The sequence below is a fragment of the Salvelinus alpinus genome, chromosome 28 (genome assembly GCF_045679555.1).
Source record: "Salvelinus alpinus chromosome 28, SLU_Salpinus.1, whole genome shotgun sequence".
Lineage (NCBI taxonomy): Eukaryota > Metazoa > Chordata > Actinopteri > Salmoniformes > Salmonidae > Salvelinus > Salvelinus alpinus.
This window is the reverse complement of record NC_092113.1, coordinates 47,178,447-47,203,313: the sequence shown is the minus strand read 5'-3', so window position 1 is coordinate 47,203,313 and position 24,867 is coordinate 47,178,447. Positions and strand designations below refer to the sequence as shown.

Sequence of the window (24,867 nt, the reverse complement as noted above, 5' to 3'; positions counted from 1 at the left end):
AAGGTGATGACCGCTAGCAGTGGCTAACTGACTACTAGCTAGTAGCTAGTTAGCTGGCTAGCTTCTGATGGGGGTTACGATTCTAAAGTATAAAAATAACAGATCCGTACCACATTGGGTGAGGCGGGTTGCAGGAGAGTATATTCAGTCCGTAGATGGAAAATGAGATTAAAAATATATATGAAATATATACGAAGAAAACGATATATACACGGGAATAGACAAGACAAAAACAGACGTCCGACTGCTACGCCATCTTGGAAATCTCTCAGAGAGTCTACTTGAACAGAGCAATACTCAATCATGAGGCATCAAAGCCAAAGGAACTGAATAATATTAAGAAATGCTATAGATGGAAGGAGAGTAGTGTAGAAACCTGCCAAAAAACTATTAGGAAACAACAAATTCTATCAATTTTCGACAACTTCCTGGACAAAATGTTTCACTGTAATAGTGGCAGTAGAAAACCTCAAAAGTATATTTGACCTCTCACCTCCCCTTTCAAATCTAAACATTTCAAGCAGACAACCTAAGAAAATGAACAACAATGACAAATGGTTTGATGAAGAATGCAAAAACCTCAGAAAGAAGTTGAGGAACCTATCCAACCAAAAACATAGAGACCCAGAAAACCTGAGTCTACGCCTTCACTACGGTGAATCACTCAAACAATACAGAAACCCTGAGTCTACACCTCCACTACGGTGAATCACTAAAACAATACAGAAACCCTGAGTCTACGCCTTCACTATGGTGAATCACTAAAACAATATAGAAAACCTGAGTCTACGCCTCCACTACGGTGAATCACTAAAACAATATAGAAAACCTGAGCCTACGCCTTCACTATGGTGAATCACTAAAACAATACAGAAACCCTGAGTCTACGCCTTCACTATGGGGAATCACTAAAACAATATAGAAAACCTGAGTCTACGCCTTCACTACGGTGAATCACTAAAACAATACAGAAACCCTGAGTCTACGCCTTCACTATGGTGAATGACTAAAACAATATAGAAACCCTGAGCCTACGCCTTCACTACGGTGAATCACTAAAACAATATAGAAATACAGCACGTCAGAAATCAGCTCAATGTAATTGAAGAATCTATCAAATCTGGGAAAATTGGAAAACACTAAACAAACAACAACATGAAGAGTTCTCTATCCAAAACAGAGATGTATGGATAAACCACTTCTCCAATATTTTGGGCTCTATAACAAAGAACAAACAGCAAAAACATATCCATGATCAATTACAAATCTTAGAATCAGCTATTAAAGACGACCAGAACCCAGTGGATTCTCTAATTACCTTGAATGAACTACAGGAAAAAATATAAATCCTTCAACACATAAAGGCCTGTGGGGTTGATGGTATCCTCAATGAAATGATCAAATATACAGACCACTAATTCCAATTGGCTAAACTTAAACTCATTAACATCATCCTTAGCTCTGGCATCTTCCCCAATATGTGGAACCAAGGACTGATCACCCCAAACCACAAAAGGGGAGACAAATTTGACCCCAATAACTACCGTGAGATAAGCGTCAACAGCAACCTTGGGAAAATCCTCTGCATTATCATTAACAGCAGACTCGTACATTTCCTGAAAACAATGTACTGAGCAAATATCAAATTGGCTTTTTACCAAATTATCGTACGACAGACCACGTATTCACGCTGCGAAACCCTAATTGACAAACAAACAAAACAAAACAAAGACAAAGTCTTCTCATGCTTTGTTGATTTCAAAAAAGATTTTGACTCAATTTGGCATGAGTGTCTTCTATACAAATGGATGGAAAGTGTTGTTGGGGGAAAAACATACGACATTATAAAATCCATGTACACAAACAACAAGTGCGTGGTTAAAATGGACAAAAAACGCACAGCTTAAGCCCCACCCTCTTCAACGTAAATATCAACAAATTGGTGCAGGCACTAGAACAGTCTGCAGCACCCGGCCTCACCCTACTAGAACAGTCTGCAGCGCCCGGCCTCACCCTACTAGAACAGTCTGCAGCACCCGGCCTCACCCGACTAGAATCTGAAGTCAAATATCTACTGTTTGCTGATGTTATGGTGCTTCTGTCACCAACCAAGGAGGGCCTACAGCAACACCTAGATCTTCTGCACAGATTCTGTCAGACCTGGGCCCTGACAGTAAATCTCAGTGAGACCAAAATAATGGTGTTCCAAAAAAGGTCCAGTTGCCAGGACCACAAATACAAATTCCATCTCGACACTGTTGCCCTAGAGCACACAAACTATATATATACCTTGGCCAAAACATCAACGTCCCAGGTAACTTCCACAAAGCTGTGAATGATCTGAGAAACAAGGCAAGAAGGGCCTTCTCTGCCATCAAAAGGAACATACAATTCGACATACCAATTAAGATCTGGCTAAAAATACTTGAATCAGTTATAGAACCCATTGCCCTTTATGGTTGTGAGGTCTGGGGTCCGCTCACCAACCAAGAATTCACAAAATGGGACAAACATAAAATTGCAGAATTTTGGCAGGATACCTGACCACTGTGACTGACCCAAAATTAAGGAAAGCTTTGACTATGTACATATTCAGCCTTGCTATTGAGAAAGGCCACCTTAGGCTGACCTGGCTCTCAAGAGAAGACAGGATTTGTGCACACTGCCCACAAAATGAGGTGGAAACTGAGCTGCACTCACAAAATGATAGTGCCACAAAATGGTCATCTATATATATATATTCTTTTGAATGCAGACTAGCTCAAATTATCCAATCGATTACAATACGTTGCTGATTAAAAAATGGGTGTAAAAACATTTGCACCTGCCTATTTCAATTTGTCCTAATGGTTTGGCAGCCATTATGGCAACATGTGCACAGTCACAAAACTCGCAACGAGGAAGGACATTCCAGGTGATTAATAAACCATTTTTTAAATTTACTTAACATTTATTTAACTAGGCAAGTCAGTTAAAAGAACAAATTCTGATTTACAATGACTGCCTACTGGGGAACAGTGGCTTAACTGCCTTGTTTAGGGGCAGAACAGACAATTATTACCTTGTCAGCTCTGGGAGATGATCCAGCAACCTTTCGGTTACTGGCCCAACGCTCTAACCACTAGGCTACCTGCCACCCCAAAACAATGCTATGCTGGTGGGTGGTAACATTCAAATAAAACCTGATCCTGAAAAGAAATGTAGACTGAAAAGTATTAGCACGTCATCTCAGACTAAACACACACAATTGACACCAAAAATATTTAATTTACCAGTTCCGATTTCCCACATCAAGCACAAATATATGATACTTTGACTAAAACGATGACGTATTGACGTAAAATCATTGTGCAACATCATGGGTAAGCTATGAGCATCCGCTCGCGGGCCTTTAAAAGGGATCTACACTGAACAAAATTATAAACGCAACATGTAAAGTGTTGGTCCCATGTGTCATGAACGGAACTAAAAGATCCGGAAATATTCCACACGCAGAAAAAGCTTATTTCTCTAAAATTTTGTCTGCAAATTTGTTTAGATCCCTGTTGCATACTGACCACACCCCTCAAGTTACAAAATATTTGTACACATACATGTTACTCAATAATTTCATCCAAACTGCTTGCGATCGTTGTTAAAGAGCGTATGCATAGCCAGGCGCTAAAATAAAACGTGGTTCTATTTTTTGACACACTGCAAGTCACGCCTCTCCCATCTCCTCATTGGTTTTTAGGAGCATATACCCACGTGGGTGATTGAAAGCTGAACTCAGGTCCACACTACAGTTGGTGGTGGTAATGCACCTTAAAGTTGGTTGCCAACCGCCAAAAAAGTCCACAGAAAACTGAAGGAGCGATTACTAGAAACTAAGTTTCCCCTTTTATTTGTGGATTAATTGTCGTAGTAGAGAACAAGATTTTGTGTATCTCAAAATGGGTCAAAATTCGAGAAAGATCCAGAACAAAAAAGGACCTTTGTACATTTCAGGTAGAATAAAGTAACATAGCAACCCAATGTTTATATCCCAGGACAAATTAGCTAACAACAGCAAGCTATCTAGTTAAATGTTTGTTTTCCCAAATTAATTTAGTTGGTTTAGAGTTCGTTCTGATATTTCTAGCTGCGTGTCCTGATCGGGTCTGGATGGACAAAAATCAACGTGCGCACGATGGTGGGCGGACGTACAAGTGCGTGCCCAGTGTAGTCAGCATGTTAGTGAGCATTTTTCCTTTGCCAAGATAATCCATCCACCTGACAGGTGTGGAATATCAAGAAGCTGATTAAACAGCATGCTCATTACACAGGTGCACCTTGTGCTGGGGACAAAAGGCCAATAAAATGTGCAGGTTTGTCAGCACAATGCCACAGATGTCTCAAGTTGAGGGAGTGTGCAATTGCCATGCTGACTGCAGGAATGCCCACCAGAGCGGTTGCCAGAGAATTGAATGTACTCTACCATAGTCCGCCTATGTCATTTTAGAGTATTTGGCAGTACGTCCAACCCACCTCACAACCACGTGTAACCACACCAGCCCAGGACCTCCAAACCCAGCTTCTTCACCTACGGGATCATCGGAGACCAGCCGATGAAACAGGATTATTTTTCTGTCATTAATAAAGCCCCTTTATGGGGAAAAAACGAATTCTGATTGAATGGGCCTGGCTCCCCAGTGGGTGGGCCTATGCCCGCCCAATGCTGCGCCCCTGCCCAGTCATGTGAAATCCATACATTAGAGCCTAATTTATTTCAATTGACTGATTTCCTTTTTTTAAACTGTAACTGTGAAATCGTTGACTGTTGCGTTTATATTTTTGTTCAGTATAGCATGTGTACAAAGTTTGATACTTTTATCATAAAGTGCACAATTATTTCACCAATAGTGGACTACCCCTTTCACACAAAACGGGTCAGTCTGAGAAGAGGGTTTACTGGAAAACGGTCAAATCCTCCATCACACAGAAGACTGGTTAATTTGATTGGAGCTTGATAGTCCGGTGAATATTACACACACAAAAATATTTAAAGAGCTTTATTTACTTAAAATACACAAGATTGAGACAGTTTTGCATTACTACATTCCTGAAAACCAGTGATATTCATGATCATGAAAATGGCCAATATTTAAAACACATGTATCTTGGGATCAGCTGCGTCACTGAACCAGACAGGTTGAAGCATGAATCATCTCGGTCCATAAAAGTATTCCTTTAGCCAAGGCTGAAGCACGTTTGGGTACACTTTGATCTCCGATCAGTCCATCTGTCGGTCTGTCTCAGTCCCTCTCTCTGTCTGTCCTCAGCCCCATGTCAGTCCCTCTCTCTGTCCCCAGCCCTGACACAGAAGACCTCCGGTTCCTCAGATTGTAGCGTGTCTGCAGGGACGTCCATGAGCATGGAGGGGAAAAGAAAAGAGAGTTTAAACTCTAATCCAGGAACAGGGTTAAAGTTTGAACCAACAGAAGGGTCTCTCTCCAGGAACAGGGTTAGAGTTTAAACCAACAGGAGGGTCTCTCTCCAGGAACAGGGTTAGAGTTTGAACCAACAGAAGGGTCTCTCTCCAGGAACAGGGTTAGAGTTTAAACCAACCGGAGAGTTGCAAAATTACAGTAACTTTCCCCAAAATTGCCAGGTTTTCCATAAATCTTGGTTACGAGGGAATCAGCAGGGGAACAAACAATCCCCCAAACAGAGATTTCTGGAAAAACCAGGGGATTTTTGGAAAGTTACAGAAAGCTTGCAACCCTAATCACAAGTCTACCTGCTTATCCTCCACCAGTATACTGTAGACCAAAGGGGAGGACGGGGCACGTCTAGAGACAGAGGAGCGACGCTGAGGTCTTGCAGGGCTGGGTAAGGTACGCTGGTTCTGGGTGGAGGAGGTCTCCTCTCCTCCAGGGGTGCTGTAACTGCTGTCATACTGCCAACCTGATGCAACACAAACAACTGGCTGTGTTGCACAATACAGTCCCTCACCATACTACATTCAGAGCATCTTAGACTTTCAAATAAATCATTCATGATGATAACAGAAAAATGTGTTTTAAAACATGAGAGTTATACGTCGCGCAGACCTCGTGTTAGGAGTCGGGTCTCAGACAAATACAGGAATGTAAAAAAAAAAATAGCCTTTTTTTTACATGATGAGTATAATATTCCTCACCATCATAGGTGTGAGTCATGTAGGGTTTTTCCGATGTGGAATCCAAAGTGGTGTCGTTTTCTTCCTCGTTCTCCTTCCTTCTACTGGGTCGTTGTTCTGACCTTCGACCTCTTGCTCCACTGGTCCTCCTGTCCACCGCCTCAGAAAGACACTCTGGACAGCAGTGTCGTATTTTATTTGTTCACACCGTTGAAAAACATATATATATATTTTTTTACCCAGAAAACTAAAATAAGTGGTGTTTATTGGACAAATTTAGGTAGGTCCCTCCCAGTTTCATCCTGTTTGGTTCCTCGTAAATACGACCCCACACAATGCTTTGGGGACATTCAGTATTGATAAAAAAAATAAAGAAATCCTCAGGAAACTATTTGACTGAATTAATTACATTTTTAAAGCGACTTTATGAATGGACTAAAGTCACTTGAAAATCCAATTGATCCAGACTGCTCTGTCTTGAGCTGTCGAGCTTTAAACCTCTCAAACCGCTGTCTGTGCACCATGAATATCAGATAGCCATCTTTGCTGTATAGCCAAGTCCCTGTGTCAACCACAAGTTTGGCAAGACAATACAAACAGATCTGGGACCAGGCTAAAACTAAGCCGTATACCCAAACCTACCTGCTTTCTGCAGGGCCAGCTGAAGACTTGTACGAGTCTCTTTGAGTTGGGTGAGGATCTCCAGGCTCTCTTTGGCGACGTTACGATACCGTACAGCAACGTAGACCAGAGCCAATAGACCCACTAGGACCATGGCCCTTCTGAGGAGGCCCACCAACAGGCTGATTTGCTCCTGGGCAGAAACACAGGGGAAATGGAGTCAAGACTGGAAGACTCCATCGCTGGTTAGAACACAGCACCAGGAGACATTTACAGATGTGTCAACAGACAGCACTCTGAAATGTTGAGTGAACACAGTCAAAATGTAGTAGAAGACAAGTTATCCACCAATACTTTTCTTGTCCAATGTGTTGCCATAGTTTCTTTACGTGTAAGAGTTGGTCCAACTCGGATCTAGAAGTGAGCAGAATTTCTGGGTGGAATTTCCACACTGTCACATATGCTTTGAAGATTCCCCGTAGGTTCTCTTGAAGCATATTAACTAACACATGCTCTACTCACCATCTGCTGGTAGCCTGGTTCAGAGGAGTCCAGCACAGCTCTACAGAGCATCCTCTCCAGGTACACGTTCAGCACTACCAGACCAAACAGAACAAGTCTGGATAGGTGACATGACAAAGAGGACAGTTACCAGAATGGTACATGGGATCACCGACCATTCCAAGGGGCCATGGAGAATTCCTGATTCTGCCTGGCTTTTGTTGGAGAGGCTTCCAATTAAAAAGAACTCTGTTAGACAGTTCAACTCTTTATCCACAATATAGCAAGAAGGGGGGGGGGGGGGGGGGGTGTAAAGCCATAACACATACTTTCCCACCCCGCACAGCACTATCCCCTAATCTGCTTTCTAACCACTTAGGCCAGGTGTTCACGTGTAACTGGATGGATGATATAAACATAAAGGTACACACCTGGCTGGAGCAGTCCGCTGTGTAGAGGTGAGGAAGAAGGCAGCGAGGAACCCCAGTGAGTTGTAGAGTAGACTGGTGAGGGTGTGAGACTCTGACATGATGAAACTCTGGAGGAAAGCGACACGGTTGAAGATCTCGGAGAATGCTACCTGCTGCTCCTGGGCTGACAGTCTCATCTCATCAAATACTGCTCTGATGCCTGAGGAGAGGTGTGAAGGAGACATGATCTTCCTTGGATGAGGATTTTCTTACAAGTTAGCCATAAACATCACTTTAACAGAACAGGGACTGAGACGGCGGCTACCTTGGGTAGAATGGTGGAGAGTGTGTTTGAGTTCCTCTCCGTTGCGTAGGATCGTCTCCTGTGACTTGAGGGCGACGCTCTGGGCCTCCACTAGGCTCTCAGCCATACGCTGGGTAGAGGACAATTGCTCCACCACCCCCGCTGAGCTCTCTGTTAGCCTAGACACCAGCACCACATTCAGCAGGGCACCAGACAGAAGAAAGTGGTTAAAACAACTACTTTAAAAACCTTGTCCAATAACAGAACATCTACGATATGGATCGTCAACTCTCCTGGAGAGCTATTGAACAAGTTCGTTTTGCATAGCCCGGTGCCCCGGGTGAGTGGAGATTTCATTTTACAACCAATGGAATTAGGTAAAATGTACAAACCCCGCCCAACCGGAACACCTGGCAAAGCAAAACCAAACTCACCCACTGAATGAATTGAGATGAATTGTGAACACTGACTAAACTGCACCTACCACTGCACCTGTAGTCAGGTGTACCGCACATACCACTGCAGTCAGGTGTACTGCACATACCACTGCACCTGTGGTCAGGTGTACTGCACCTGTGGTCAGGTGTACTGCACCTGTGGTCAGGTGTACCGCACATACCACTGCACCTGTAGTCAGGTGTACCGCACATACCACTGCACCTGTAGTCAGGTGTACCGCACATACCACTGCACCTGTAGTCAGGTGTACCGCACATACCACTGCACCTGTAGTCAGGTGTACCGCACATACCACTGCACCTGTAGTCAGGTGTACCACACATACCACTGCACCTGTAGTCAGGTGTACCGCACATACCACTGCACCTGTAGTCAGGTGTACCGCACATACCACTGCACCTGTAGTCAGGTGTACCGCACATACCACTGCACCTGTAGTCAGGTGTACCACACATACCACTGCACCTGTAGTCAGGTGTACCACACATACCACTGCACCTGTGGATGGTGTTCTCAGCCTGGTGTTGCCAGCTCTCGCTCTGCAGGTGTCGACAGATGCTGTGGGCGTGGGTGAAGAATTCCGTGTAGGCGTTGAAGGCCACAGGGTCCATGGTTCTAGTACAGCTACTGACCTCGCTGCCCTCTGGACATGCTGGGAATGGACGGCCAGATCTGACAGACGTAACAATGTAGCCTACTGTTATTCAGTCACAACGCCGTAATGAAACGTACTTAGTCACAATGACGTAACGAAACGTACTTATTCAGTCACAATGCCATAAGGAAACGTACTTATTCAGTCACAATGCCGTAATGAAACTTACTCTTTCAGTCACAATGCCATAAGGAAACTTACTTATTCAGTCACAATGACGTAATGAAACGTACTTATTCAGTCACAATGCCATAAGGAAACTTACTTATTCAGTCACAATGCCGTAATGAAACTTACTCATTCAGTCACAATGCCATAAGGAAACGTACTTATTCAGTCACAATGCCATAAGGAAACGTACTTATTCAGTCACAATGCCGTAATGAAACGTACTTATTCAGTCACAATGCCATAAGGAAACGTACTTATTCAGTCACAATGCCATAATGAAACTTACTCATTCAGTCACAATACCATAATGAAACGTACTCATTCAGTCACAATGCCATAATGAAACGTACTTATTCAGTCACTGGCACAATGCCATAATGAACTACCACCAGTCTATCTTAATTTCTGGAGGATAAAAAACAAAAAATATTGCAGTAGCCTAATATTTATATCGGCCTACTAAACATTTCAATAAGTCTACCTATAGTAACTCGAGATGCCAAGGGAGCTTTTTCTACCATGCTGTACTTAGATAGAGCTGTCAGAAAACAGTTGTTGAAAATATTTTAATTAAAAAAAAAAAGTGTTTATTTACTTGCGCAGGTGACAGTGGGTGAAAAGTAGGGCAATCCTACTCTGTATATCAACTGTGAAGTCTCTGCAACGCGCGTCGATGTTCTCCAGCGCGTTAGACCAACAGTCACCATAGCGCGGTTGGGCAGCAAGGTTCCGAACCCTCTGCAGCGCCGCTCTGCCTTCAGCCGCAACGTTAGCAGCTGTTTCTGCGTCACGGCACGACGACCATGGTAAACAGACGCAGAGAAGACACAAAGTCCACATTTCCGACAAAAAATAAAAACAAATATATATATATATATATATATATTTTTTTTTTTAAGGTCACCTACACAGTCAGCAATCAAGTGTTACGGTAGGAAATCAGACAGGGGAAAAAAGCAATCAAATGATGCAGGCAACTGTATTCCTGGAGGGCCACATCCAAGTAAGCACGGTACCTGACCCACTGAGCTAATTGAACAGTTTAGTGATTGCCTAAATTCAACACACCTGTGCCCGCTTTTCCTAAGGCATTTTAAGACTGACTTCATTGTTAGAACTATATATATATATATATATATATAAAACATGTTATAACTATTAACTTAGCCTTATTAAGATGCTTTTGGGAAACCAGGCCCTGGTCTTCCAGGTTCAGTTAAATCAAAAAGCTGAAGTCCTGAGGCATTCCAAGCCCAGGGTTGCCTTCCCCCTAGGGTAGGCTGTCAGGATGATGTCACCTGCTGTAGAGGTTGCAAAGGGGGCAAACAATTAACCAGCCCAATTAAAGCTACACCGTAATTAATGGGTGAGTTGAATCTGATCATTTGTCAATCATCAGGGTTTGGGACTACAATCAGTGTAGAGAAGAGAAAACGTTTCAATTTAAACTATTTTACCTGTAATTACATCACTTGAATGTGTTTAGAGCTGAATAAATGCAACTTTGAATGGGAGAAAGATTGTAAAGGAACGCTATAGTGGGGATTTTCTGGTCAGTCAGAAAATCCTACATTTAACACCAGTGCATAGCCTGCCTGTACATTCAGCCTTGCTGTGCGATTATGTGTGTCATGTGTATTTTCTGCAGATGGAGATAGTAGCCTCAGCTCAGAGTTCACAATCATTTACATATTTACAGCGTAAGACAACTTCTCTCGCGAGATCCAAGCGCTCATGCGATGGGTCTTATAAAACTGTTCCACGGATCTCGCGTGAGTACGCCACTGACGGCAGTGGAATTGAGGCAGGGGGCGGGGTTCAGAGAGGTACCCATGAGATGTTTGGAGACATTTTTATAAAATTATTTATTTAAATAAAAATGGCCGCCGTAGAGAGCGGAGAGGAGAAACTGTAAGTGTGAATTACATGTATTCACCATTTAAATGTCGAGTTATATGACTGCAGGTCTTTTAAAATATATCGCTGTATTTAACTAAAGTAATGTGGTGTACTTTTGTTATGAACTGGTCAGCAGGGTAGCTTACTGAAAGAAGCGTTCTGAATACGTCACCAAGTTATAGCTAAGTATTTCCCTTACTTTACAAGATCATGGCTGAGCGAAGAAATTCTCAGTTAGCGAACGTATGTGGTTAGGTGTGTGTCATTTTCCTGACCTCTCTGAAAACAGAGCAGTAGATGTGTTTAAGATATTAACTGTCAAAATAGATTTGTCCGCATCCTCCACCCTCGTAACCAATTTGGCATGCTGCTAACGGGCTGGCTAAATAGCTGTAGCTGGATACATTGTAGCGTCAGCTGGTTACATACGTTGCCATTTGACATGGTACTGTGGCAACAAAGTAGCCACATCATTGCTGCGTTTGTTATGATAATGCTTTATTTTTTTTCCCCCACAGAGAAAATATCCTAGCTAGGTTTCTGGTTGTGACGACTGTTATCATCTAGCTAAACGCTAGAACTAGCTGACATGAGTTGGCCCATTTTATAGAATAACTAATACTCATGTTATGAAGCAATCAAAGTATTGCTTCTATTGCATGAAAGACCGTGAGTGCCGTAGTAGAGAAGTACAGTGATGTATACCGCCCTGTATTTTTATTTTTCTACACTGACGTCTGGTAATGAAATATTCTAGATGGGACAATTTCAATTAAAAAAAAAAAAAAAGTACGGTAAATATTGTTTATATGCATTTCAATAAGTGTTGCTGTGTAGATCATGATAAGGTGTGTGTGTGTGTGTGTGTGTGTGTGTGTGTGTGGACCATGTGTAGTTCATAACATTTCAACCATACGTATCTTTTGCCCCAGTGGCTTCTCTTGCTGGCTGCATCATTCTATATGCCTGATATAGGGCTTGGTTTAGGCTAGTTCCTCAGCCAGTAGATGTATCAGTCCAGTCCTGGTGCATTTTCCAAACTGCTAGTAATGTAATATATGTTTCACTATGAGAGGAAACAACACAATAACAACAACAATCCCCCAAAGTGATGTTTTTACTACACTTTTGTGAATTAATGTAGGTTGGGTTGGGGGGAGCAAGCTGAGGTTTCGAAACTTATCTGGGACTTTGAACTCTTGTTTAAAATGTCTTTATCAGCCAAAGATAGCCATTCTAGATATTCTGATCTGATGAGATCATGTCTCTGCTCTGCCTCTTCTCACTCATGACTAATGTTGTCTTCCACAGCAGTGAGGAGAAGAGTGAGGACGCCAACCAGAATCAGAGCTCCAAGGACCTTAAGACACACAGCAAGCCCAAGAAGGTGAGGCGGGAGAGGAGGGATGTGGAGAAGGAGAGGCTGGAGTCTTCATCCACCACCATGTCCTCCCCTCCTCATCCTCCAGCCCAGCAGCCCTGTGCAGACCAGGAACAGCTCCAGCTAGCCGAGGCCGAGGCGGGGCCCTCAGAGCCCATGGTCGCTGCAGCTGGTGAGGCCTCGGGTCTCTCTGAGTCCTCCCCTTCGCCCAAACAGAGGAGGTCCATCATCAGAGACCGAGGTCCGCTCTACGATGACCCCTCTCTGCCCCAGGGCTGGACACGTAAACTCAAACAACGCAAGTCTGGACGGTCCGCCGGGAAGTTTGACGTCTACCTGATGAAGTGAGTAGGCTATGAGAGAGAGCCTTATCAAATATTGTCTCTTAAAAGCATATTATTATACCTTTTTATTTCAACAAGGAACACAGACTGAGACCAAGGTCTCTTTTATAGCTGGACCCTGCGTATACATGTTTACACATCCAGTTTAGGTACAATGATTAAGAAACTACACAAGACAAGACTAAACGATCACAGATACCACAACAAAAATACAGCAACAGATTACATTTACACATAGGTTATTCCCCGAACAGAAATGATTTCATATGATAATACTAAATATGTTACAGCCTGATCTCCTTTAGGGGTGACATAAAATCCTTCCCAGGAAGTAACAAAATGCTGCCAGTTTCCTCCCCCTTTTGATAATGTAATGTGACTGAACTGTATAAAGAGCGTTTCATGGGACTGTTTTCAGTTTTAGGGAAATACTTCAATATATACATACATACATACATACATACATATATATATATACACATATATACATACATACATACATACATACATACATACAGCACCAGTCAAAAGTTTGGACACACCTACTCATTCAAGGTTTTTTTCTTTATTTTGACTATTTTCTACAAAGCTGTCATCAAGGCAAAGGGTGGCTACTTTGAAGAATCTCAAATATAAAATATATTTTGATATGTTGAAGTTAAAAAAAAAAAAGTATTGAAATGTATTTTAGTTACTACATAATTCCATATGTGTTATTTCATAGTGTTGATGTCTTCACTATTATTCTACAATGTAGAAAATAGTAAAAATAAAGAAAAACCCTTGAATGAGTAGGTGTGTCCAAACTTATGACTGGTACTGTGTATATATTGGTTCCTACTCGCCCAGACGCACTCTTTATTCCAAGAACACTCCCGTATAGTCGATCTCCAGAGGGATGAACATGTCATCTCCATCGTATACACACAAAAATATTCCAGACTTGTGTTTACAGACAGGACGTTAACAGATCCGTTTACAGTTAGAATGTTTTGGTTTGATCTGTATTTCAGCCCAGAAGGGAAAGCCTTCCGATCCAAGGTGGAGCTGATCGCCTACTTCCAGAAGGTTGGGGACACCGCCACCGACCCCAACGACTTCGACTTCACCGTAACCGGGCGTGGCAGCCCCTCCCGCCGCGAGAAGCGACCCCCGAAGAAACCCAAAGTGGTGAAACCGTCGGGGAGGGGCCGGGGCCGGCCGAAGGGGAGTGGAAAGCCGCGCCCGGCTACGGAGGGTGTGGCGGAGAAGAGTCCCGGGAAGCTCCTGGTGAAGATGCCGTTTGAAACGTCCAAGGTATCCGAGGCAGCTGGGCAGACATCGGACCTGGTCGTAGTCACCAAGAAGCGCCCAGGACGGAAAAGGAAAGCGGAGATACAACCGCAGACTGCTCTGAAAAAGCGGGGGTGTAAGCCAGGGTCGGGGGTGACTGGGTCGGCACTGTCAGCAGCTTCTGGGGCGGCGGGTTCCAGTACTTCCTCCTACGCAGCGGCTGCTATCATGGCTGCAGAAGCTAAGAGGAAAGCTCAGAGGGAGTCTTCCGCTGAGCCGGTGCAGCAGACCGCTCTGCCCATCAAGAAACGCAAGACTAGAGAAACTATTGAGGAGATTAAGGAGACTCCAGCCATCACCACGCCACTGCTCGGGGCAGGAACTGGGATGGGGACAGGGAATGGTGATGGGGCAGGAACTGTGATAGGGATGGGGACAGGGAGTGGTGGTGGGGCAGGAACTGGGACGGGAATAGGGAGTGGTGGTGGGGCAGGAACTGGGATGGGAATAGGGAGTGGTGGTGGGGCAGGAACTGGGATGGGAATAGGGAGTGGTGGTGGGGCAGGAACTGGGATGGGAATAGGGAGTGGTCTGGCTGTGGTGGCAACAGAAGGGACAGAGCAGGGACAGAAGTTGCCAAAGAGTCCAGTGAGGAAGCACAAGGACAGTCCCCTGACAGCAGCGGTTACCACAGGGGCCAGTGGTGGGTCGAAAAGTTGGCCCAGTGGAGGCAGCAGTAGTATCACTACTCCAAAGAGCCACAGCCACAAGAGGAAAGAGCGTACGCCGCACAAACACCATCACCACCACCACCGTCACCATCACACACACTCCTCTGTAGTGGAGGATCATCCTCCTCAACCCTCCCAGCGGCCCCCTCACCACCACTTCCCCGGCCTGACTATGGGCCTGGTCTCCCATACAGCCAGGGCCTCGGTGGGGCCAGGGGCCCTCCAACAGAACAAGCCCCAGGACCTGAGCACCTCTAGGGGGCCCTGCCGGGCCAGCAGCTGGCCAGAGGGCCACACCACGACCAGAGGAGAGAGGGGAGAGGTCAGCTCGTCTGCGGTGGTAGTAGTGGGAACGAGTGACACCAGAGGCAACAGAAATCGAGCAGACGAGGCAGCGGGGACAGTGGTAGGGAGGGATTTGAGAGACATTGTACCTTCCTCAGCAGTACCGAGGCCCAGCAGAGAGGAGACCGTCTCTGCTGTGCCCAGGCCCAGCCGGGAGGAGACGGTCACTACTGTGCCCAGGCCCAGCCGGGAGGAGACGGTCTCTACTGTGCCCAGGCCCAGCCGGGAGGAGATGGTCTCTACTGTGCCCAGGCCCAGCCGGGAGGAGATGGTCTCTACTGTACCCAGGCCCAGCCGGGAGGAGACCGTCTCTGCTGTGCCCAGGCCCAGCCGGGAGGAGATGGTCTCTACTGTGCCCAGGCCCAGCCGGGAGGAGACCGTCTCTGCTGTGCCCAGGCCCTCCCGGGAGGAGACCGTCGAGTCTCGGACACCGGTGACTGAAAGGGTTAGTTGACTGTATGTTAGGACCCCTGTCTGTAAGGAGAAAAGGAACCGTGTAGATGAGCAGTGGGTTTTATAAGACAACAGAAAAGGACGTGTACATAGAAACACAAGGCAGCTGTTGGTTGATTGTTCTTTCTGTGGGTTGGGCTGTTCATCTGTTTATTGACAGGTAGCGCAGCTTCCTGGTCAACCCACAACAGATTGCTTCCTGATAAATGAACGTTTTTTTTTTCTTTGTTTGGTCATTGTCTTGTTCTCTGTTTTGTGCTTTAAACCTGTTGTCATCTGACCCCGACCCCAGAAGCCTTTTGCTTAAAATCTCACAGGAAGTGAAGGACCTACACTTCCGGTGCCATCATCAGATGGAAACCACGGTAACCACGATGATGACTCATAAACCTCAGTCATTCAGTTCTTCACTGTGGTTTTTAAGATGGCGTATAAAGAAAAACTGGGACCGAGGCATGTGTCCTGTCTGTAGTTTCCTCACAGTTGGTCTTTTTCCAGTGTTGTGGCTAGAACAACATACAATATGTCATACAAGCTGCCACTGCTTCTTCTTCTGTTGTAGCGTCCTCTGTTTACTGCAGTACGCTCAGCATCCAGTCCGTCAACGCTTTGTGCTGCGTTCCCATAGGGGCACCCTATTCCCTATAATGCACTGCTTTTGACCAGAACCTTATGAACCCTGGTCTAAAGTAGTGAGCTAGAAGTAGTGCTACTGAATAGGGAATCATTTGGGACACAGATGGGTTTCCAGTCCTTGCTCTACAGTCATGAACAGTCTAAAGTGTGTGTGTGTGTGTGTGTGTGTGTGTGTGTGTGTGTGTGTGTGTGTGTGTGTGTGTGTGTGTGTGTGTGTGTGTGTGTGTGTGTGTGTGTGTGTGTGTGTGTGTGTGTGTGTGTGTGTGTGTGTGTGTGTGTGGTGATCATCTCCTTCTATATACAGTAGTCTCTGTCTGAAACAGCAGCCTATTCCCTACACAGGGAGAGACAAGTAGAGCACTACAGCCTACTAGTCTTCCCAAGCAGGCTGGAGGTTTTCCACTTCACACAGAGACCAGAGGTGCTTGATGATCAGAGAGAATATGATTCAGTTAGGATGTTGATGTGGCCCAGGCAGCAATAGGGCTGAGTATATAGGATGTTGATATGGCCCAGGCAGCAATAGGGCTGAGTATATAGGATGTTGATATGGCCCAGACAGCAATAGTGCTGAGTATATAGGATGTTGATGTGGCTCAGACAGCAATAGGGCTGAGTATATAGGATGTTGATATGGCCCAGGCAGCAATAGGGCTGAGTATATAGGATGTTGATATGGCTCAGACAGCAATAGGGCTGAGTATATAGGATGTTGATATGGCCCAGGCAGCAATAGGGCTGAGTATATAGGATGTTGATATGGCTCAGACAGCAATAGGGCTGAGTATATAGGATGTTGATATGGCCCAGGCAGCAATAGGGCTGAGTATATAGGATGTTGATGTGGCTCAGACAGCAATAGGGCTGAGTATATAGGATGTTGATATGGCCCAGGCAGCAATAGGGCTGAGTATATAGGATGTTGATATGGCCCAGGCAGCAATAGGGCTGAGTATATAGGATGTTGATATGGCTCAGGCAGCAATAGGGCTGAGTATATAGGATGTTGATATGGCCCAGGCAGCAATAGGGCTGAGTATATAGGATGTTGATGTGGCCCAGGCAGCAATAGGGCTGAGTATATAGGATGTTGATATGGCCCAGGCAGCAATAGTGCTGAGTATATAGGATGTTGATATGGCCCAGGCAGCAATAGGGCTGAGTATATAGGATGTTGATATGGCCCAGGCAGCAATAGGGCTGAGTATATAGGATGTTGATGTGGCCCAGGCAGCAATAGGGCTGAGTATAGACCTTCTCCAATTATTCCTGAGGTTGTGTCCCAAATGCCACCCTGTGCCCTGTATAGTGCAGTAATCTTGACCAGAGCCCTATGGGCCATCTAAAGTAGTGTACTACAAAGGGAGGAGGGTGCCATTTTTTTGGGACGCAGCCTGAAGCTTTGAAATGGAAACCTCTTGATGCAGACAACACTTCCTATCTGATGGTTGAGGTGATGAAACCCCAGGGGGGTTTTAGAGGCATAGATACACCAATGATGTGTGGTGGCTCACAATCACTTTGTTCACCAACTACTTTGTACGCCAAGTGACTAGGCGCTGCCAGCAGCTGGATGACCTCTATTGAAAACAGGTTGAATTTTCTTTCAAGGCTTTAAGAATAAAAATTCTACTGATGTTTTTTTTGGAAGTTGTAGTCCTACAAAATGTTAAAAAGAAAATAATAGGATACCAATTATTAAACCTATACGTTTTCCCCAGTAACATGAATTAGCCAGTTAATGGACAATTTTACTCAAACACTCCTAAATGGAACTGTCTCCCCACAGTCAGATAGGAAGCGTAAAGCACAACAGGACCCAAGACATGATTATGGATGCGCCATAGATTTCTTGACCCCAGTCGTGTATTTTGTCAATACCTATCAGAAGTTTTCTGATAATTAAATTATTTCCAAAAGACATAAATGACCCAACCCCACTGAAGGAAGTTTATTTTTCTCTCTGTGTTTGTAAAAAAAACAAAAAAAAAAAAAAAAAAAAAAACAACATGTCATGAATTTATATTTATAGTTCTGTTTTAAGAATTATTTTAAATTAGAAGATGTATTGTTTTGACCAGGAACATTTCTGTCTCCAGTTTTGACGTAGGATTTATGTTGAATATCATCACCCGTTCTCCTTTCTGCATGCAACAGGACTAGCCTATTTATCTGTGGACTTCATGAAACTTGGTGTTAGGCTCGTGAGTTTCCTTTTAGTTTAAACTCACAGGTGGGAAGTCAAAAGATATGGCGGGGGGGGGGGGGGGAGGGGGAAAAAAAACGACTCTTCTCCGTGGTCACTAGTGTTGCCAGTGACGTAGTCGTCCGATTTTTCAAATGTATGTTTGGAATTCAATCAAATCTGCAGTGAGCAGAAACCGGAATCCCTGCGTAAACATAGCAAGCGCGTTTTGATTACAACAAGAATGAAATATGTCGTCGCCCCCCCCGCCCCACCCCCCCCCAGTGAACAATGTCTTGCTAATTACATTAGATAAAACCATGCACTTTTCTTCTGGCTCAAGAACAAATGTTTTGAATGAATTGTAGCCTACGCTCAGTCACTTTTGCACAAGTACTTCCATCAATGTAACGGTCCCTGTCTAGAAAAAACATTGTTTCTAAAAAATAAAAAAAAACGTGTCCTTGCACGAGAGATCTATTTGTTAGTGACTTTTTAAAAGTGTAACAACATAGTTATATTCTCATTACTTTAATGCACCAATATGTTAAACCTGTAATACTCTTGTCATGTTGTTGGCAGTGTGTGGCTGTTACAGTAGAGCCTGTTAAAGTAGTTTGTTTAAACGGTAGTAATCAGTTTTGGCACAACACCAGAAATAACAGAATTTATTTTATTTTATTTTTTATCTGCACTAGAATTTTCTCCTTCTAGATCATATGACTCCGGTCTCCACCTTGCATTGAGAATATGTCCTATAATCGACCAGAGATTCAGACCAATGTATACACCCTGTGGCTTGTCCTCCTCAATTAAAATGTCAAGTGTAGACAATAGTTTGGATGTGGCCCATTTCTCTCCTCCATATTCCCTTCCCTTAGTGACTAAAGAGGGGGTATAACTGATGATAATCTCTCACAAAGGGCTATGGAATGTCTTCAAATTCACAACAGCTAGGCCAGTTGATCTGAAACCTGACGTGATCACACCGTCTGCATTGTTACAGCTGGACATTCTGGTACAAGTTGTGATATATTTCTCCCCCTAAGTGACCCCAAGTACCTCTGTCTGTGTCTCTCTCTCGCTCTCTTGCTCGCTCGCTCTCTCTAGATTATCACCAGTAGCTCCTATTCTATTCTAATGCCCTTTACATAGAACTAAGCTGAACTGTGCTGGCTCTGATAGGGTTCTTTTCAGCACAGTTCCATCAACAATGGTATGGTGGATGTGTAACTAGGCCAGGCCAGTGCAGTGCAGTTTGTGTCAGCTGGGCTCCGTAGTGTGAAAGGGGTTTAACAGTACCAGGGTCTGACTCGGTCTTCAGTAATATGTCTCCCCTGGTCCAGAAACCTGGAGGCTAGAGGAGGATACGGGTCAGTCAGTTACACCACAGTTTGAAGATATATATACATATTGTGTTTGCCATTTCATGTTTGCTCTTTAATGAAGCAGAAATTAGTGGAAGTAAATATATCAAAAGTAGGATGGAAAAATGTACCCATTGGTTACATACAGTAGCAGTCAAACACACCTACTCATTCAAGAGTTTTTCTTTATTTTTTACTATTTTCTACATTGTAGAATAATAGTGAAGACATCAAAACTATGAAATAACACATATGGAATCATGTAGTAACCAAAAACGTGTTAAACAAATCAAAATTATATTTTATATTTGAGATTCTTCAAAGTAGACACCCTTTGCCTTGATGACAGCTTTGCACACTCTTGGAATTCTCTCAACCAGCTTCACCTGGAATGCTTTTCCAACAGTCTTGAAGGAGTTCCCACATTAGGATGAGCACTTGTTGGCTGCTTTTCCTTCACTCTGCGGTCCAACTCAGCTCAAACCTGATGCAGCATTCCATCACTCTCCTTCTTTGTCAAATAGCCCTTACACAGCCTGGAGGTGTGTTGGGTCATTGTCCTGATGGAAAACAAATGATAGTCCCACTAAGAGCAAACCAGATGGGATGGCGTATCGCTGCAGAATGCTGTCGTGTAGCCATGCTGGTTAAGTGTGCCTTGAATTTTAAATAAATCACAGACATTGTCACCAGCAAAGCACCATCACACATCATCCATGCTTCCCGGTGGGAACTACACATGTGGAGATCATTAGTTCACCTACTCTACGTTTCACAAAGACACAGCGGTTGGAACCAAAAAATCTCAAATTTGGACTCATCAGACCAAAGGACAGATTTCCACCGGTCTAATGTCCATTGCTTGTGTTTCTTTGCAGCAATTCGACCATGAAGGCCTGATTCACGCAGTCTCTTCTAAACAGTTGATGTTGATCTGTCTTACTTGAACTCTGTGAAGAATTTATTTGGGTTGCCATTTCTGAGGCTGGTAACACTAATGAACTTATCCTCTGCTGCAGAGGTAACTCTGGGTCTTCCTTTCCTGTGGCGGTCCTCATGAGAGCCAGTTTAATCATAGCGCTTGATGGTTTTTGCGACTGCGCTTGAAGAAACTTTCAAAGTTCTTGAAATGTTCCGAATTGACTGACCTTCATGTCTTAAAGTAATGATGGACTGTCATTTCTCTTTGCTTATTTGAGCTGTTCTTGCCATAATATGGACTTGGTATTTTACCAAATAGGGCTATCTTCTGTATACCACCCCTTTCTTGTCACAACACAACTGATTGGCTCAAATGCATTAAGAAGGAAAGGAATTCCACAAGTTTACTTTTGACAAGGCCCACCTGTTAATTGAAATGCATTCCAGGTGACTACCTCCATGAAGCTGGTTGAGAGAATGCCAAGATTGTGCAAAGCTGTCGTCAAGGCAAAGGGTGGCTATTTGAAGAATCTCAAATATATAAAATATATTTAGATTTGTTTAACATTTTTTGGGTTACTACATGATTCCATGTGTGTTATTTCATAGTTCTGATGTTTTCACTATTATTCTACAATTTAGAAAATAGTTTTAAAAAGAGGAAAATCCTAGAATGAGTAGGTGTGTCCAAACTTTTGACTGGTACTGTATGTCCTGAAATCCTCTCATTTGTGATAAGTGTGGACTTGAGGAAAGTGAATGAATCTCTGTCTCCATAGGAACAGCATGGATGGCCTGGGATAGTGCCTTGCTTTGGCGGATTTACATGACATGCATGTACAGTATATTTTGTGGCCTTTGATTAACATAATGATATTTTATCCCAATAAAACTTAACTAAAAGGTTCAAAGGAAAGCAGTGGGATGACTAGGACAATTCACTAGCCTGATCCCAGATCTGTTTGTGCTGTCTTGCTAACTTAACCACCATTGGACATGGCGAGATCAACCTGATCTGGGACCCTGCTACAATTTCACAACGAGGATCTAGCATTTCCTTAAAACAGTTGAAGTTGATACCAGGTCATAGCATGTGAATAACAGGTCATAACATGTGAATAAAAGGTAATAACATGTTAACAGGTCAAAACATGTGAATAGCAGGTCATAACATGTTAACAGGTCATAACGTTAACAGGTCATAACATGTGAATAACATGTTAATAACAGATGGTTATTACACTTCAATCAGATTGTCTGTTTGGACTCAAACCTCCATTCAGTATGTAACCTGTAGCTGATTTATGATGTATGGACTCAATCCTCATTCATTATATAACCTGTAGTTGATTGTGATGTATGCTTGTGTCTTGTTCAATGAACATTTACATTCAAATAATAAATCCCTTCATTTTTCTCTTTGATTTAAGAAATATCCATCGATGTAGAATGTAATTTCATGGACACAGCTAGACAGGTAGTTTGATGTGTTAGCATGTGGTTAAGAAGAACTGAATAACTATTTCAGTTTTTATATTTATGAAGAGAGAGAAGGGGGGAAAAAAAGATTGTGCCAGCTTTACAAGGGACTTTGTGTTTCTTTCGGGTGATAGAGATGTGTATTACTTGTCTGTGCTTCAGATGTTAGATTGAACTATTTACAGACATGGTAGCTTTGACAATGCTGTTTAAACTCTCTTGTCTCTTCCACCAAATCACTGCTTTTTTAAAAAAAAGCAATAGCCTAGCGCATTAAGAAAACAGTGAATTTACATATTACTTCATGATTAAACTTATTAACTGCTTAAAGTTTCTCCCCACACTTTTTAAAGGTGTAATAGGTAACATTTGTAAGACTGCATGATGTATAGCATTAAGCTCAACTACACCCAAGTTATTTATTGAATGCCAATTCAGGTCAAAAATAAAAAAAACAGACTTTGATACAAATTCAAAAATCCACTGTTGGAGAAGTTAACTGTCTATTTAACATAGTCTTGTGCCTTGAAGTTGAAGTACTAGAATTTATACTGTGGTCAATGTGTTTTTTTATTCCAAGTCCTGTATTTGCCTCTTGTTGCTGTTCTGCGCTTTGAGTGTATAGATATATAAAGTATTTTATTAGTTTGATAATTTGCCTGCGTTTTATTTAAACAAATTGTGTTTAGAGGAACTGAGGACTATAACAGGCAATAACGAATATGTCATAAGACCTTGTGACAATTTAAGAGGTTTTTGTTTTTCGTATTGTTTTAGCACTTTGGGAGGGGGGAAAAAATGTGTAGTTTATTATTATTCACAAATAATTGGTGATCATTAGCCTGCCTTATTCCTTCCAACCATGTCTTTTTATGAAATAATATTTAAATCATGGCCAGTGTATGAAATACAAAAATTTAATATCTGCACTTTATGAAGTATGTTGCCTGACAAGACACTCATTATCTTTTTCTATGTATTTTTACCTTTTGTCTGAATTAGTCATTTTATTTTTGATATTTGTCCATTTAGTTTCAACTAGTAATGCGAAGGGGGATGGGTAGTCCTAAATGTTAGCAAAACTATTTTAATGAAACAAACACACGTTCATGGTGTCAAGGGTTATAATGTATTATTGTTATGCCATTTCCAGGCCATGTCTCTGCCTTCCTGAAACTGAAAAGCATAGTTTGTGTCAACTTTTGTAGTAATGTATTTGTTTGTTTGATTTTGCCCTATGTAACAAACATACTAGTAAACAACCTATATCTACGGCGTCTTGTGTGTAAACATTCTTCGTTTGTTTATTCATTTGGGTGACATTCATTTGAGAACCCCAAAGATTCGAGGCAGAGGTTTGTATCCAAATACCCATACTACATACACGTACTTGTGTCCTAAATAGTAGGTCGTTTGAGCATGTGAAAGGACAGTGAAAAGACAGTTTAATATTATCCGTCATTTCCGAAATGGTGTATACTTTAAATGCCCGGATGTCATACTCATTAGGGTTTTGACACTTTAAATGCCCGGATGTCATACTTATTTGGGTTTTGATACTTTAAATGCCCGGATGTCATACTCATTAGGGTTTTAACACTTTAAATGCCCGGATGTCATACTCATTTGGGTTTTGATACTTTAAATGCCCGGATGTCATACTCATTAGGGTTTTAACACTTTAAATGCCCGGATGTCATACTCATTTGGGTTTTGATACTTTAAATGCCCGGATGTCATACTCATTTGGGTTTTAACACTTTAAATGCCCGGATGTCATACTCATTTGGGTTTTGATACTTTAAATGCCCGGATGTCATACTCATTAGGGTTTTAACACTTTAAATGTCCGGATGTCATACTCATTTGGGTTTTGACACTTTAAATGCCCGGATGTCATACTCATTTGGGTTTTGACAGCAGCTGATCATTAGATAAGGGGAGGAGCTACTCAAATCACCGAATACCGGGAAACAGCGCAATCGCGAATGATGCATTCTCTTATGCCAACATTGAATGTTATATAGTATGTGAATTTTTTGTTGTTGATCGAGTAGGATTTAACTGTCAGGATGGTATAGACCTACACATGTCGCCTTTTCATCTAGTAGAATTCGCTGCACACTTCTGGAATTTCATAGCCACAATGCATCATTAGAAGAGAGGGCTGCTAGTTTTGATAGCTAACTTTTAGATATCATCACGTAAACAACTTGGGAGATGGCGAATAGTGAAGCTTCTGCGGTGGTGTTCAAATATAAGTCGTTTTTGTTCTACTTAAAATGATCACGACTATTTCATGGTAACGTTACATCTTTGAAAACAGATATGGTGCCTGCTGTGCCTTTTTAGCTAGCTAGGTCCTTTGGTAGAACTAGAAGTTAGAACTGTTTTAACAGTAACGTTAGCTACAGGGTGACTTGCTTCCTGTTGAGCTACAACTTTATATTGACCTATAGTTAGTTAGCTACTTGTAAACAACAGGTATTGTGTTCGAACTGTTACGCCTCGATCACACCGACAGTGTTATTGCGTTTCGGTACACCAGAAGTACATTCATTTCCAATGGAACGCTGCGTTTGCCATGTTGCGTT

The 24,867-nt window shown here is 42.9% G+C and overlaps 2 protein-coding genes and 1 long non-coding RNA gene across 6 annotated transcripts in view; 1 reads left to right on the top strand and 2 right to left on the bottom strand.

Annotated features, from left to right (window-relative positions):
* Positions 1–5,015: 5,015 nt before the first annotated feature.
* Positions 5,016–10,269, bottom strand: LOC139556851 (uncharacterized). 2 transcript variants are annotated; one of them, XM_071370959.1, is made up of 10 exons: positions 10,169–10,269; positions 9,856–10,042; positions 8,933–9,106; positions 7,997–8,154; positions 7,693–7,891; positions 7,283–7,379; positions 6,782–6,953; positions 6,161–6,313; positions 5,759–5,925; positions 5,016–5,372 (listed from the first exon to the last, which is right to left on the bottom strand). In XM_071370959.1, exons 3-10 carry the CDS (start codon positions 9,043–9,045, stop codon positions 5,274–5,276), a joined length of 1,158 nt encoding a protein of 385 aa, XP_071227060.1. In that variant the 5' UTR covers positions 9,046–9,106; positions 9,856–10,042; positions 10,169–10,269; the 3' UTR covers positions 5,016–5,273. The 2 variants fall into 2 exon arrangements, with proteins under 2 accessions (XP_071227060.1, XP_071227059.1); XM_071370958.1 differs by lacking the exon at positions 10,169–10,269 and having other exon boundaries at positions 9,856–10,122.
* Positions 10,270–11,079: 810 nt separating this feature from the next.
* mecp2 (methyl CpG binding protein 2) lies at positions 11,080–23,545 on the top strand. Of its 3 annotated transcripts, XR_011671504.1 has the most exons (4): positions 11,080–11,171; positions 12,471–12,884; positions 13,898–21,898; positions 21,938–23,545. XR_011671504.1 is itself a non-coding variant. In XM_071373308.1 (3 exons), exons 1-3 carry the CDS (start codon positions 11,140–11,142, stop codon positions 15,684–15,686), a joined length of 2,235 nt encoding a protein of 744 aa, XP_071229409.1. In that variant the 5' UTR covers positions 11,080–11,139; the 3' UTR covers positions 15,687–23,545. The 3 variants fall into 3 exon arrangements, 2 of the variants coding, with proteins under 2 accessions (XP_071229409.1, XP_071229410.1); XM_071373308.1 differs by having other exon boundaries at positions 13,898–23,545; XM_071373309.1 differs by having other exon boundaries at positions 11,100–11,171; positions 12,474–12,884; positions 13,898–23,545.
* The window catches only part of LOC139557949 (uncharacterized), a 22,921-nt gene continuing 17,220 nt past the window's right edge, over positions 19,167–24,867 (bottom strand). The window contains exon 4 of the long non-coding RNA XR_011671505.1: positions 19,167–19,863. This is a non-coding gene — a long non-coding RNA (uncharacterized lncRNA). The remainder of the gene's footprint in view (positions 19,864–24,867) is intronic.

Bases quoted from the DNA above. Each gene is read 5' to 3' on its own strand.
- LOC139556851 (XM_071370958.1), bottom strand. From the start codon at position 10,100: ATGTGGACTTTGTGTCTTCTCTGCGTCTGTTTACCATGGTCGTCGTGC. The intron at 8,155-8,932 runs GTGCAGTGGTAT...GCTGGTGTCTAG, and splicing joins GCTGAGAACACCATCCACAG to GCTAACAGAGAGCTCAGCGG. The intron at 6,954-7,282 runs GTGAGTAGAGCA...GTTTCTGCCCAG, and splicing joins AACCAGGCTACCAGCAGATG to GAGCAAATCAGCCTGTTGGT.
- mecp2 (XM_071373308.1), top strand. From the start codon at position 11,140: ATGGCCGCCGTAGAGAGCGGAGAGGAGAAACT. The intron at 11,172-12,470 runs GTAAGTGTGAAT...TGTCTTCCACAG, and splicing joins GAGAGCGGAGAGGAGAAACT to CAGTGAGGAGAAGAGTGAGG. The intron at 12,885-13,897 runs GTGAGTAGGCTA...TCTGTATTTCAG, and splicing joins TTTGACGTCTACCTGATGAA to CCCAGAAGGGAAAGCCTTCC.